Source organism: Neomonachus schauinslandi, chromosome 1 (genome assembly GCF_002201575.2).
Source record: "Neomonachus schauinslandi chromosome 1, ASM220157v2, whole genome shotgun sequence".
Classification (NCBI taxonomy): domain Eukaryota; kingdom Metazoa; phylum Chordata; class Mammalia; order Carnivora; family Phocidae; genus Neomonachus; species Neomonachus schauinslandi.
Genome location: NC_058403.1, coordinates 65512781 through 65526276, shown reverse-complemented (window position 1 = coordinate 65526276; position 13496 = coordinate 65512781). Strand labels below are relative to the sequence as shown.

At 38.2% G+C, this 13496-nt stretch overlaps 1 protein-coding gene across 2 annotated transcripts in view; it reads right to left on the bottom strand.

Moving 5' to 3' along the window:
- The window catches only part of SLC15A2 (solute carrier family 15 member 2), a 37451-nt gene that overhangs the window by 4759 nt on the left and 19196 nt on the right, over positions 1 to 13496 (bottom strand). For both annotated transcript variants that reach the window (XM_021692460.1, XM_021692462.1), the window contains 7 exons: positions 12474 to 12562; positions 11159 to 11240; positions 10467 to 10601; positions 9149 to 9313; positions 8935 to 8981; positions 7286 to 7396; positions 6722 to 6818 (listed from right to left, as the gene is read on the bottom strand). In XM_021692460.1, coding sequence (XP_021548135.1) covers positions 6722 to 6818; positions 7286 to 7396; positions 8935 to 8981; positions 9149 to 9313; positions 10467 to 10601; positions 11159 to 11240; positions 12474 to 12562 — 726 coding nt within the window. The remainder of the gene's footprint in view (positions 1 to 6721; positions 6819 to 7285; positions 7397 to 8934; positions 8982 to 9148; positions 9314 to 10466; positions 10602 to 11158; positions 11241 to 12473; positions 12563 to 13496) is intronic.

Below are 13496 nucleotides of genomic sequence, written 5' to 3'. Positions count from 1 at the left end.
ACCAGCTTGCATTCCCACCAACAGTGTAGGAGGGTTCCCCTTTCTCCGCATCCCCGCCAACATCTGTCGTTTCCTGACTTGTTAATTTTAGCCATTTTGACTGGTGTGAGGGGGTATCTCATTGAGGTTTTGATTTGGATTTCCCTGATGCCGAGCGATATTGAGCACTTTTTCATGTGTCTGTTGGCCATTTGGATGTCTTCTTTGGAAAAATGTCTGTTCATGTCTTCTGCCCATTTCTTGATTGGATTCTTTGTTCTTTGGGTGTTGAGTTTGATGAGTTCTTTATAGATTTTGGATACTAGCCCTTTATCTGATATGTCATTTGCAAATATCTTCTCCCATTCTGTTGGTTGTCTTTTGGTTTTGTTGACTGTTTCCTTTGCTTTGCAAAAGCTTTTTATCTTGATGAAGTCCCAATAGTTCATTTTTGCCCTTGCTTCCCTTGCCTTTGGCGATGTTTCTAGGAAGAAGTTGCTTCGGCTGAGGTCGAAGAGGTTGCTGCCCGTGTTCTCCTTTAGGATTTTGATGGACTCCTGTCTCACATTGAGGTCTTTCAACCATTTGGAGTCTATTTTTGTGTGTGGTGTAAGGAAAGGGTCCAGTTTCATTCTTCTGCATGTGGCTATCCAATTTTCCCAACACCATTTGTTGAAGAGACTGTCTTTATTCCATTGGACATTCTTTCCTGCTTTGTCAAAGATGAGTTGACCATAGAGTTGAGGGTCCATTTCTGGGCTCTCTATTCTGTTCCATTGATCTATGTGTCTGTTTTTGTGCCAGTACCATGCTGTCTTGATGATGACAGCTTTGTAATAGAGCTGGAAGTCCGGAATTGTGATGCCGCCGGCTTTGCTTTTCTTTTTCAACATTCCTCTGGCTATGCGGGGTCTTTTCTGGTTCCATACAAATTTTAGGATTATTTGTTCCATTTCTTTGAAAAAAGTGGATGGTATTTTGATGGGGATTGCATTGAATGTGTAGATTGCTCTAGGTAGCATTGACATCTTCACAATATTTGTTCTTCCAATCCATGAGCATGGAACGTTTTTCCATTTCTTTGTGTCTTCCTCTATTTCTTTCATGAGTATTTTATAGTTTTCTGAGTACAGATCCTTTGTCTCTTTGGTTAGATTTATTCCTAGGTATCTTATGGTTTTGGGTGCAATTGTAAATGGGATCGACTCCTTAATTTCTCTTTCTTCTGTCTTGTTGTTGGTGTATAGGAATGCCACTGACTTCTGTGCATTGATTTTATATCCTGCCACTTCACTGAATTCCTGTATGAGTTCTAGCAGTTTTGGGGTGGAGTCTTTGGGGTTTTCCACATAAAGTATCATATCATCTGCAAAGAGTGAGAGTTTGACTTCTTCTTTGCCAATTTGGATGCCTTTGATTTCTTTTTGTTGTCTGATTGCTGTGGCTAGGACTTCCAATACTATGTTGAATAGCAGTGGTGATAGTGGACATCCCTGCCGCGTTCCTGACCTTAGGGGGAAAGCTCTCAGTTTTTCCCCATTGAGAATGATATTCGCTGTAGGTTTTTCATAGATGGCTTTTATGATATTGAGGTATGTACCCTCTATCCCTATACTCTGAAGAGTTTTGATCAAGAAAGGATGCTGTACTTTGTCAAATGCTTTTTCTGCATCTATTGAGAGGATCATATGATTCTTGTTCTTTCTTTTGTTAATGTATTGTATCACATTGATTGATTTGCGGATGTTGAACCAACCTTGCAGCCCAGGGATAAATCCCACTTGGTCATGGTGAATAATCCTTTTAATGTACTGTTGGATCCTATTGGCTAGTATTTTGGTGAGAATTTTTGCATCCATGTTCATCAGGGATATTGGTCTGTAATTCTCCTTTTTGATGGGGTCTTTGTCTGGTTTTGGGATCAAGGTAATGCTGGCCTCATAAAATGAGTTTGGAAGTTTTCCTTCCATTTCTATTTTTTGGAACAGTTTCAGAAGAATAGGTATTAATTCTTCTTGAAATGTTTGGTAGAATTCCCCTGGGAAGCCATCTGGCCCTGGGCTTTTGTTTGTTGGGAGATTTTTGATGACTGCTTCAATTTCCTTAGTGGTTATAGGTCTGTTCAGGTTTTCTATTTCATCCTGGTTCAGTTTTGGTAGTTGATACATCTCTAGGAATGCATCCATTTCTTCCAGGTTATCTAATTTGCTGGCATAGAGTTGCTCATAATATGTTCTTATAATTGTTTGTATTTCTTTGGTGTTGGTTGTGATCTCTCCTCTTTCATTCATGATTTTGTTGATTTGGGTCATTTCTCTTCTCTTTTTGATAAGTCTGGCCAGGGGTTTATCAATCTTGTTAATTCTTTCAAAGAACCAGCTCCTAGTTTCGTTGATCTGTTCTACTGTTCTTTTAGTTTCTATTTCATTGATTTCTGCTCTGATCTTTATTATTTCTCTTCTCCTGCTGGGTTTAGGCTTATTTGCTGTTCTTTCTCCAGCTCCTTTAGGTGTAGGGTTAGGTTGTGTACTTGAGACCTTTCTTGCTTCTTGAGAAAGGCTTGTATTGCTATATACTTTCCTCTTAGGACTGCCTTTGCTGCATCCCAAAGATTTTGAATAGTTGTGTTTTCATTTTCATTGGTTTCCATGTATTTTTTTAATTCTTCTTTAATTTCCTGGTTGACCCATTCATTCTTCAGTAGGATGCTCTTTAGCCTCCATGTATTTGAGTTCTTTCCGACTTTCCTCTTGTGATTGAGTTCTAGTTTCAAAGCATTGTGGTCTGAAAATAGGCAGGGAATGATTCCAATCTTTTGGTACCGGTTGAGACCTGATTTATGACCTAGGATGTGATCTATTCTGGAGAATGTTCCATGGGTACTAGAGAAGAATGTGTATTCCGTTGCTTTGGGGTGGAATGTTCTGAATATGTCTGTAAAGTCCATTTGGTCCAGTGTGTCATTTAAAGTCTTTATTTCCTTGTTGATCTTTTGCTTAGACGATCTGTCCATTTCAGTGAGGGGGGTGTTAAAGTCCCCCACTATTATTGTATTGTTGTCGATGTGTTTCTTTGCTTTTATTATTAATTGGCTTATATAATTGGCTGCTCCCATGTTAGGGGCATAGATATTTACAATTGTTAGATCTTCTTGTTGGATAGATCCTTTAAGTAGGATATAGTGTCCTTCCTCATCTCTTATTACAGTCTTTGGTTTAAAATCTAATTTGTCTGATATAAGGATTGCCACCCCAGCTTTCTTTTGGTGTCCATTAGCATGGTAAATGGTTTTCCACCCCCTCACTTTCAATCTGGGGGTGTCTTTGGTTCTAAAATGAGTCTCTTGCAGACAGCATATCGATGGGTCTTGTTTTTTAATCCAGTCTGATAGCCTGTGTCTTTTGATTGGGGCATTTAGCCCATTTACATTCAGGGTAACTATTGAAAGATAGGAATTTAGTGCCATTGTATTGCCTGTAAGGTGACTGTTACTGTATATTGTCTGTGTTCCTTTCTGGTCTATATTGCTTTTAGGCTCTCTCTTTGCTTAGAGGACCCCTTTCAAAATTTCCTGTAGGGCTGGTTTTGTGTTTGCAAATTCCTTTAGTTTTTCTTTGTCCTGGAAGCTTTTTATCTCTCCTTCAATTTTCAATGACAGCCTAGCTGGATAGAGTATTCTTGGCTGCATATTTTTCTCATTTAGTGCTCTGAATATATCCTGCCAGTCCTTTCTGGCCTGCCAGGTCTCTGTGGATAGGTCTGTTGCCAATCTAATGTTTCTACCCTTGTAGGTTACATATCTCTTCTCCCGAGCTGCTTTCAGGATTTTCTCTTTGTCTATGAGACTCGTAAGTTTTACTATTAGATGTCGGGGTGTTGACCTATTTTTATTGATTTTGAGAGGGGTTCTCTGTGCTTCCTGGATTTTCATGCCTGTTTCCTTTCCCAAATTAGGGAAGTTCTCTGCTATAATTTGCTCCATTATACCTTCTGCCCCTCTCTCTCTTTCTTCTTCTTCTGGGATCCCAATTATTCTAATGTTGTTTCGTCTTATGGTATCGCTTATCTCTCGAATTCTGCCCTCGTGATCCAGTAGTTGTTTATCTCTCTTTTTCTCAGCTTCTTTATTTTCCATCATTTCATCTTCTATATTACTGATTCTCTCTTCTGCCTCATTTATTCTAGCAGTTAGCGCCCCCATTTTTGATTGCACCTCATTAATAGCCTTTTTGATTTCTACTTGGTTGGATTTTAGTTCTTTTACTTCTCCAGAAAGGGTTTCTCTAATAACTTCCATATTTTTTTCAAGCCCAGCTAGTATCTTTAAAGTGATGATTCTGAACTCTAGATCTGACATCGTACTAATGTCCATATTCAGTAGGTCCCTGGCAGTCGGTACTACCTCTTGTTCTTTTTGTTGAGGTGATTTTTTTCCGTCTTGTCATTTTGTGCAGAGGAGAATAGATTAATGAGAGAACAAAATGCTAGCAGAGTAACAACGTCCCCAGAAAATATACTCTAAACAAATCAGAAAAGACTTGAAGCAGTGGGAAAAGAAAGGGAAAGAGAGGAAAAAGAAAAAAAAGAAAAAAATAAAGATAAAAACAAAAACAAACAAACAAAACAACAACAACAACAAAAAAACCAGAATGTGATCAAATATGATCAGGCTGGTATATAGATCAGTTCCACACACTAGATTTGGGGTGTATTTTGGTCTTTTAGAAGAAAGTGCCTCCCAAAATTTTAAAGAAAGAAAAACTTATATATGTACAAAAATAAGGGTTGATATGATGAAGGGATGGAATATGACTGTAAAGATGGAAATTATAAAAAATTTTATAAAAGGAATTGATAAGAAGTTGTTTGAAAAAAAGAAAGAAGAGGATTTAAAAAAAGAAAAAAAAAAGGGAGAGGATGTGATCAGGCAGGGGAATAGAAAACACCATATACTAGAGATTTAGGGTATATTTTAATCTGTTAGAAGAAACTATCTCAAAATTTTAAAGAGAGAACAACTTATATATATAAGCCAAAAATACAGGTAACTACTATGGAGGGATAGAATATGACTCTAAAAATGAAAAATAAAAATGTTTGTAGCCAAACCAATCTTGAAAATGAAGAATAAAGTTGAAGGACCTATACTTTCTGATTTTGAAATTTTCTACAAAGTAACAACAATCAAGATAGTGTGGTACTGGCACAAGAACAGACATATAGATCAATGGAATAGAACTGAGAATCTAGAATTAAACCCTCACATGGTCAACTGATTTCTTACAAGAGTACCAAGGCCATTTAATGGGAGAAGAACAGTCTTTTCAACAAATTGTGCTGGGACAACTGAATATTCACATATAAAAGAATAAAGTTAACCCCCTAATTCACACCATATGCAAAAATTAACTCAAAATGGATTAAAGACCTAAATATAAGAGCTAAAACTATAAAGCTCTTAGAAGAAAACATAGGCACAAATCCTCATGACTTTGGATTAGGCAATGGTTTCTTAGATATGACATCAAAAGCACAAGCAACCAAAGAAAAATAGATAAATTGAACATCATAAAAATTAAAAACGTTAGTGCTTCAATGGACAACATCAAGAAAGTTAAAAAAATAACCTATTGAACAGGGAAATATTTTTAAATCATATATTTGATAACAGACATATCTAAAATAAATAAAGAATGCTTACAACTCAATAATAAAGAACCCAATTAGAAATTCAGCAAAGGGGGCGCCTGGGTGGCTCAGTTGGTTAAGCGACTGCCTTCGGCTCAGGTCATGATCCTGGAGTCCCGGGATCGAGTCCCGCATCGGGCTCCCTGCTCAGCGGGGAGTCTGCTTCTCCCTCCGGCCCTCCCCCCTCTCATGTACTCGCTCTCTCTCGTTCTCTCTCTCTCAAATAAATAAATAAAATCTTTAAAAAAAGAAATTCAGCAAAGGATCTGAATAGACATTTGTCCAAAGCAGGTATGCAAATGGCCAATAAGCACATGAAAAGATGCTCAACATCAGTAACCATTATGAAAATACATATCAAAACTACAATGAACTACAATTTCACACCTACTAGGATAGCTATAAAAAAACAAAAACAAAACAGAAAAACAAGTATTGGTGAAGATGTGAAAAAATTGCAACCCTCATACACTATTGGTGGGAATGTAAGATGGAATTCTCCTAGTGGTTCCTCAAATGCTTAAACATAGAACTACCATGTGACCCAGCAATTCCACTCCTAGATATATACCCAAGAGAGGTGAAAATATATGGCCACACAAAAAGTTGTACATGATGTTCATAACAACATTATTTATAATAGTGAAAAGGTAAAAACAACCCAAATGTCCATTAACTGATGAATTGACAAATAAAATGTGTTACATCTATACAATAGAATATTATTTGGTAGTAACAAGAAATGAAGCACTGATACATGGCTCAACATGAATGAACCTTGAAAAATATGCCAAATGAAAGAATCCAGACATAAAGGGCCACATATTATATCATTCTATATTTCTATTATATGCCTGCTGCCAAGGTTATCTCTTTTAACATACCTTCTAGAGACCTTAGTAGGCTTTCTAAAGTCATGATAGAACCTATCACTTTATACTAGAAATAAGTATGTGATCGCAGGATAAATTCAGATCCAGATATAGATATATAGATATAAATATAGATACAGTTATATGGAAGGAGAGAGTAGGGGTGGCCATGAGCTACTTACATTAATAATAACAAACAGATAAGCTGTACCAGGGTCTAGTAGACCTATATTCAGTGAAAAGTCCTTATCTTCTGTTCTACAATGCACCACAGGGTATCTGGAACAGGACAATTTTGGTTAGAATAAACACCACAGCCTAGAAAAGCACTCCCATCTCCAGGGGAAAGACTGATCTCATCTCTCTACTCAGGGTGAGTCAAGCAGAAAAGCCACCATTTCTCTTTGAAGAGAAGTCTCCAGGAGTGAATTATTTTTATGCCAGGTTTTCCTGTCACTGATCTGAGCTCTTCATTGCCTATCAGGTATTTTTTTAAATATTACATCTAAATAAAGAAGGCACAAACCATCTTCTTTTGTGGATCTCGGGCCCTAAGTCTTTTCATTTAATTCTTATGAATTCTTCTCCTCCAAGTCTTCTGAATTAGTGGAACAGTGTAAAAGAGTGAACCTGAGTATACTCAAAATTAGCTGAGATATAGCTAATCCCCTCACCTATATGCAAAGAAACCATTTAAAAAGCAGTTGTTGATAAAAGTAAAGTGTCCACAAGGGTAATGCTCTTACTCTCCACTATGTACAGTTGTGTAAGCAGACACACCATAGTCTTCACCAACACTGAGGGAGATATCTGCACCCAGGGAGATGTTGACTTCTTTATGCAAAGTATTAACAAACCTAAGGGTAGAGACATTGTTACACATCAGACAAACCTTCACAAACAGGGACACCTGTTTACCACTATATCCCCAGTGCCTAGAACAGTTTTTGGCACACAAAAGGTCCATGTTATATATTGTTAAGTGGATGAATAAATTAACTCACATGTAAGAAATAATCAGTAGTCTTAGTTATCCTTAACTTTATCTTTCCTGAGGTTTTAGTTTTCTATCTGCCACACCCTCATGTCATCTCTAGCCAGGATGGACACTATCATGATCACCCATGGCAGTCTGAGTCTCCTCACTAATCCAGCTTAGGTGCATCCAATTTCTTTCCCTTTTATAATGGTGGGATTCATCAGTTGAGACTTCACTAAGAAAAATAATTATGTATATGTATAAATATATATACTAGAATTTATGTAAACTGATACTGTATCCTTTTATAAAAAGTCTGATTTGACTTATACAAAACTCAGACTCCCAGCCCATAGTAGGTTGAGTTATAATTTTGGAATCTGCAGACAATCCTGGACACTTCCAGAATGATCTTTTAAAGTGTCCTGAACCTGGATTCCTAAACTGTTTCCTCAGTATGGGTTTTAGTATTTTGATAGCTTTTGTACTAATCTCTGGCCCACAAGGTAAGAAGGGCAGTTTCCTCTAGAACCCCTAATGTTGATTCCTGCACTTTAGATAATACTGCACTGATCTAGAAATTTCCTTTTACCCCTTCTGGGAGCTCCTGTGGTTCTTCTGGCTCTCTCCCCCAGGGAAGTCCTATCCTCACTATTGTCTTACTTATTTTGAACTGTTTACTTTTTCTAAAGCATATTCAAAAGCAAATTATTATGACTGTTCCACCCTTCAGCAAAGTTCAGACATTTCATTAGAAGTTCTCCTCTAAAGTGCTAGTCTCAACAGCAACCACCTAATCTTGATAGCCATAGGCACGTGCACCTCTCTATTTCATGCCTGATTTTCTGCTACAGAGAGCAGGTGACCTCTTGGGTGCTCCATCTCTGTAACTTTCTTTAGCCGTCTGACATGACTTTCAGCCTTATCTGGATTCAAAACCAAGTTTTTGACTCCAAAGGTGTTACCTTTACTACACCATGGTGTCTCTACAGGTTTATCATAAAACTATACTTTAAAAACACAGTAACAATAAGAGATATTCAACTACCAACCATGAAGGGAGGATCATCTGCTCACTTCTAAATTTTTCTCTAGTGGTCACAGAGACGGAAGTACTCAATTATTCTCCTGAGAGCAAAATAAGTGAATAAAATTCAACAGAAAGGGATGTGTGCATCAGAGCACAGGGAGCGTATACACATACAGGGGCATCTTTTTAATACACGTGGGAAAGCAAGCCTATATGCCCTTAATTTTTCTGGAAAATGCCTCTGACACCAATGCCCTTGATATTCTAGAAGAGAGAATCCATGTATAAGACAAGTAGAATGTGAGTCTGCTTTATCTGAAGCGTCACAGATCAGAAGAGACCAAGATTCAAAACAGAATGGCCTTGGGTCTCCTTGACTACCAAACCTTACGGCTGTCATCCCATTGGTTGTTTTGTTTTCTTCATCCTTCACCTATAATGGAGGAAAGTAAAAATCAGTTACAGCTGACAACAAGGAACTGATAATCAGAAAATCTGATAATCAGAAAATCTGATCATCAGGCATATCTTTGGTAAGGTATTGATGAGCTGGTCAAACTCAGATAACAATTTGGACCCTAAGGCTACTCCTCAACTTACCATCATGCTGGAAATGTTTTTTCCATCTTCTAGAATGATCAGACTGTACCAGTTCTTCTCCTCCATAGAATGCTTAGTATAGACAGACAGATTGTGATAATTTAGGTAGAAGTGGAAATCCTGGCTTTTCGTCTTTAGGTGGAGCTGGGCATAGCGTGGCATCTTCTGTAGAATGAAGAAACTGTCACATTCACGTTCTACCCTATCATAGGCATCACTGTCTCATAGAATCCCAGGGTGGGTGAGCTCATCAGATACTTTCGACTTTGCCCTTTAACCTAGCAATTCTATTTTTAGGAATACACCATACGAGAGTAATTAGAGGCATGCATAAGGATTTACGAGTAAGGATGTTCTTTATAGCATTATGTATATTAATAATAAAAACTTAAATACCTATAAGGAAATGCTTCAATAAACTATGATATATCCATAAAATGGAATATCATATGTCCATTAAAATCATGTTCTCAAATTATCTAAGGACACAGGAGAATGCTTATGACATGATTAATGTTAAGAAAAAAAAGTTCAATACAGCATATAGAGTTTGACTACTTTTTAGAAATTAGCTTATTTGTGTATATCAATATGCTAACTGATCATCTCTGGGTGATGGAATTATAGGTGGTTTTTATGTCCTTCCATACACTCTCCAATTTTCAACAATAGACGTACATTACTTTTATTGTTAAAAATAATATTTTAAAATAAGTATTTCAGGGGCACCCGGGTGGTGCAATTGGTTAAGCATCTGACTCTTGGTTTCAGCTCAGGTTGTGATCTCAGAGTTGTGAGATCGAGCCCCGCATCAGGATCTGCACTCGGCATGGAGTCTGCTTGAGATTCTCTCTCCCTCTCCCTCCGCCCCTCCCGCTCATGCTCTCTCTCTCTCAAATAAATAAATAAATCTTTAAAAAGTACAAATATTTCAGAATATGTAAATAATAGTAGTGAAAATATGCAAGCCAAATCCTTCCAGAGGATGTGATATTAGGGGGCAGTTTGAAATAACAATACAAATTACAACCTACTGAGACCTTACAATGTCCCTGACACTATGCTAAGTGCTTTACATATAATACTTATCCTTACAACAGCTCATGGCATAAAAATTATTGCCATTTTACAGTTGCTGAAACTGAGGTTTAGAGATAAAATAACTTGTTCGGGGTCTTATAGCTAGGGAATGGCAGAACCAGGAATTGGACTGGGGACACTTTGACTCTACACGTGCGTGCTTCTAACCACTATATTATGCTGTCACCTTGTCGCATAATCTGAATGTGTTTCTAAATTATTCATGTCCGTATCTCACCTGAAAGGATCTGATAGACTCTTCCAACAGAGTATTGTTTTCATCTCCCAGTACTGTCACCTTCACCTCATCATCTGCCAGATTCAAGGCTTTCAGGAAAATCTCTTGGGGACCGGGCTGCAGTGAGGTCATTCTCTTAGGACAGAGAACACATGTCAGAATTACCAACAAACCTTCCGATACAGTGAGAACACATATCTCAGTCCTACCTCTGACATCCTAGTCCATCTAGTCAGGAGGACACAGTTTTCTCCCTCTCAAGGGCATTTGGCTTAGAAAACTCTGAAGGTAGTTTGCAGAGGGAAACACCAGCTCAGTGCAGCAAGCACTGATGCTACATGACAAAACTCCATGCTTTTTGACTCAATTGTGATCTCATACGTCATTCCCCAATGGCTATACGATCTGCCAAATATTCAAAAGCCTGTCCTCCCAAAGAGATGACAAGATAGCTTAGATATTAGTGTTTGGGAATTCCTTGACAATGCACTCTGAATCACTTAGGTGGGAGGTGGGCCTCATTTTGCATTGCTGTTCTACCCCGTATCTACTCATTTACCACAGATAGTTATGATGCATCTTCCTCAAAACAGGTTCTGTGCTAGATCCCAGGCAATCAGGATTGAACAAGGCAGAAGAGTGAACAAAGATATGGCCTTGCCCTCATGGATCTTAAGATTTATTGAACTCACATTAATTTTTATCTCTACAGCTGCAGCAACTGCAAATGCCAGGCTTGCTAGGATCATACCAACAGCCATTTTCCTAAGCGATCTGCAGAGGAAAGGGAGAGACAATTATCTGGAAACTTTAGACTGTAAAGGCTAAAATTGAAACCCTCTAAGCCTACCATTAAAGACCTTTCCTGATTCGATCCCAGCTACTTCTCCCCTTCACACAGCTTTCTTCCTCTACTCATCATACTGAACAGTTCTCTGTTAATTCACCACATTTTCCCACCTCAACTTCTGTTTTTGATGGTCTTTCTATCCATGATATCATCATACCAAAAAATAATAGTAATGCAGCCAGATTTATTGGACATTTACCATATGCCACGCACTCTACATTATTATCCCATTTTCTTCTCCGCCATGAGTCTTTCTTGACTCTGGCAGCAAGAAGGACTCTCGTCTTTCTCTATAATTCCCTGGCACTTTGCTTCCCTTCTTGCTGCACTTAACATATTTCACGGTGGGTAATAATTATCCTTGCATATGTTCTACCTCCCTTACTAAACAGTGAACTCTTTCAGCACTTATTTGTGCTGTTATATTTGCATGGCATTGGTGCTGAACTCAGTAATATCTGCTCAGCTAATGAGTAAAATGACAAAAGGCCATTTGAATATCGTAATGTGGCCATCAAAAAGAAATTGCTATTAAATCAGGAATAGAGGAGATTTGAAACCCTCCTCTGTCAAATTTACAAAGAATAACACTTCTTTTTCTTTAAGTTTTTATTTATATTCCAGTTAATTAACATAGTGTAATATTAGTTTCAGGTGTACAATATGGTGAGTCAACAGTGCCATACAACACCTGGTGCTTCTATTTAGAATGGGAGAAAAACAGTAATTAGGGACAACCTATTTCTGCTCTTACCAGGTCCCCACTTTGTTGCATATGGACAATAAAAGATTTAAAGGGATTAACTGTCATCATAGGATTTAGACTTTGAAGAGGCAACATTCAGGAACAAAGCAACAAGTTGATTTAGGAGCCTATTCTCACATACTTTTGACTTTCCGTGAAACTTAGATCTACCCCTTCAACATCACACAGTTAAGTCTGCAGGAATGGCTTGGACTCTCTATAATGAGAATTAGTTAGATCTAATTCCCATCCTCCAGTACCAATAGGCATTTAGTTTATCTTGGATACATAGAAGCAGAAAAATGATGCACCAAAACAAATAATACAAAGTAGAAAGTGCTGCCATTGAATCTTTATCAAGCTGAGCAAATATTAAGTCAGTCTGAGCAACAAAGGCATAGTGAGCACTTACGAGAAGTTAATTCCACATTTGGAAACCAGACGATAAATAACAAGATCAAACAATGGGATGAAGATAAGAACCAGAAGGGGATTTAGTACCTGTAATACCATGGTAAAAAGGATTAGTTATAAAGTGTTCTTCTATCTTGAGTGTAAGCATGTGCTCTCATTTGCTTGTGTGCACTCTAACAGTCAAACATACTTTCATCATACTAAGTACAGAATGATTCCACATCTCTCAGTCCCCTTACACCCAGGACTCTAAGTTCCCCTGCATAGCACCTCAGCTTCTAAATATCCTACAGAATCAGTTTCATTCTGAACCCATTTTTCTGTCTATCAGTTAGGAGTTCTTCCGCCTCATTTTCACTTATCTTCTCCTGTTCCACAGCCAAAGGGAAAATGTCATGGAGAAAAGGAGAGAAGGAAGAATTGGGGATTAAACAAGGGTTAAAAAAAGAACTGGGAGGGCACCTAGGTGGCTCAGTTGGTTAAGCGACTGCCTTCGGCTCAGGTCATGATCCTGGAGTCCCTGGATCGAGTCCCGCATCGGGCTCCCTGCTCTGCAGGGAGTCTGCTTCTCCCTCTGACCCTCCCCCCTCTCATGTGCTCTCTCTCATTCTCTCTCTCTCAAATAAATTAATAAAATCTTAAAAAAAAAAAAAAAGAACTGGGAGTCACCAATAAACTGAGATTCTGACTTCGTTACTCACACAACAAAGCCTTACACTTTCTTGGACAATATTTCCAAGATACTACCTTAACATGGAAAAAAAATCCAATGCTTATACTTTTCCTGTGAGCTCACAATTCACCCTCCTTGGAGTTGGGCAGGAGCTGCTTATTTAAAAGTGGGTGTGAGGGCGCCTGGGTGGCTCAGATGGTTAAGCGTCTGCCTTCAGCTCAGGTCATGATCTCAGGGTCCTGGGATCGAGTCCCGCATCGGGCTCCCTGCTCCTTGGGAGCCTGCTTCTCCCTCTGCCTCTCTCTCTCTCTCATGAATAAATAAATAAAATCTTTAAAAAAAAAATAA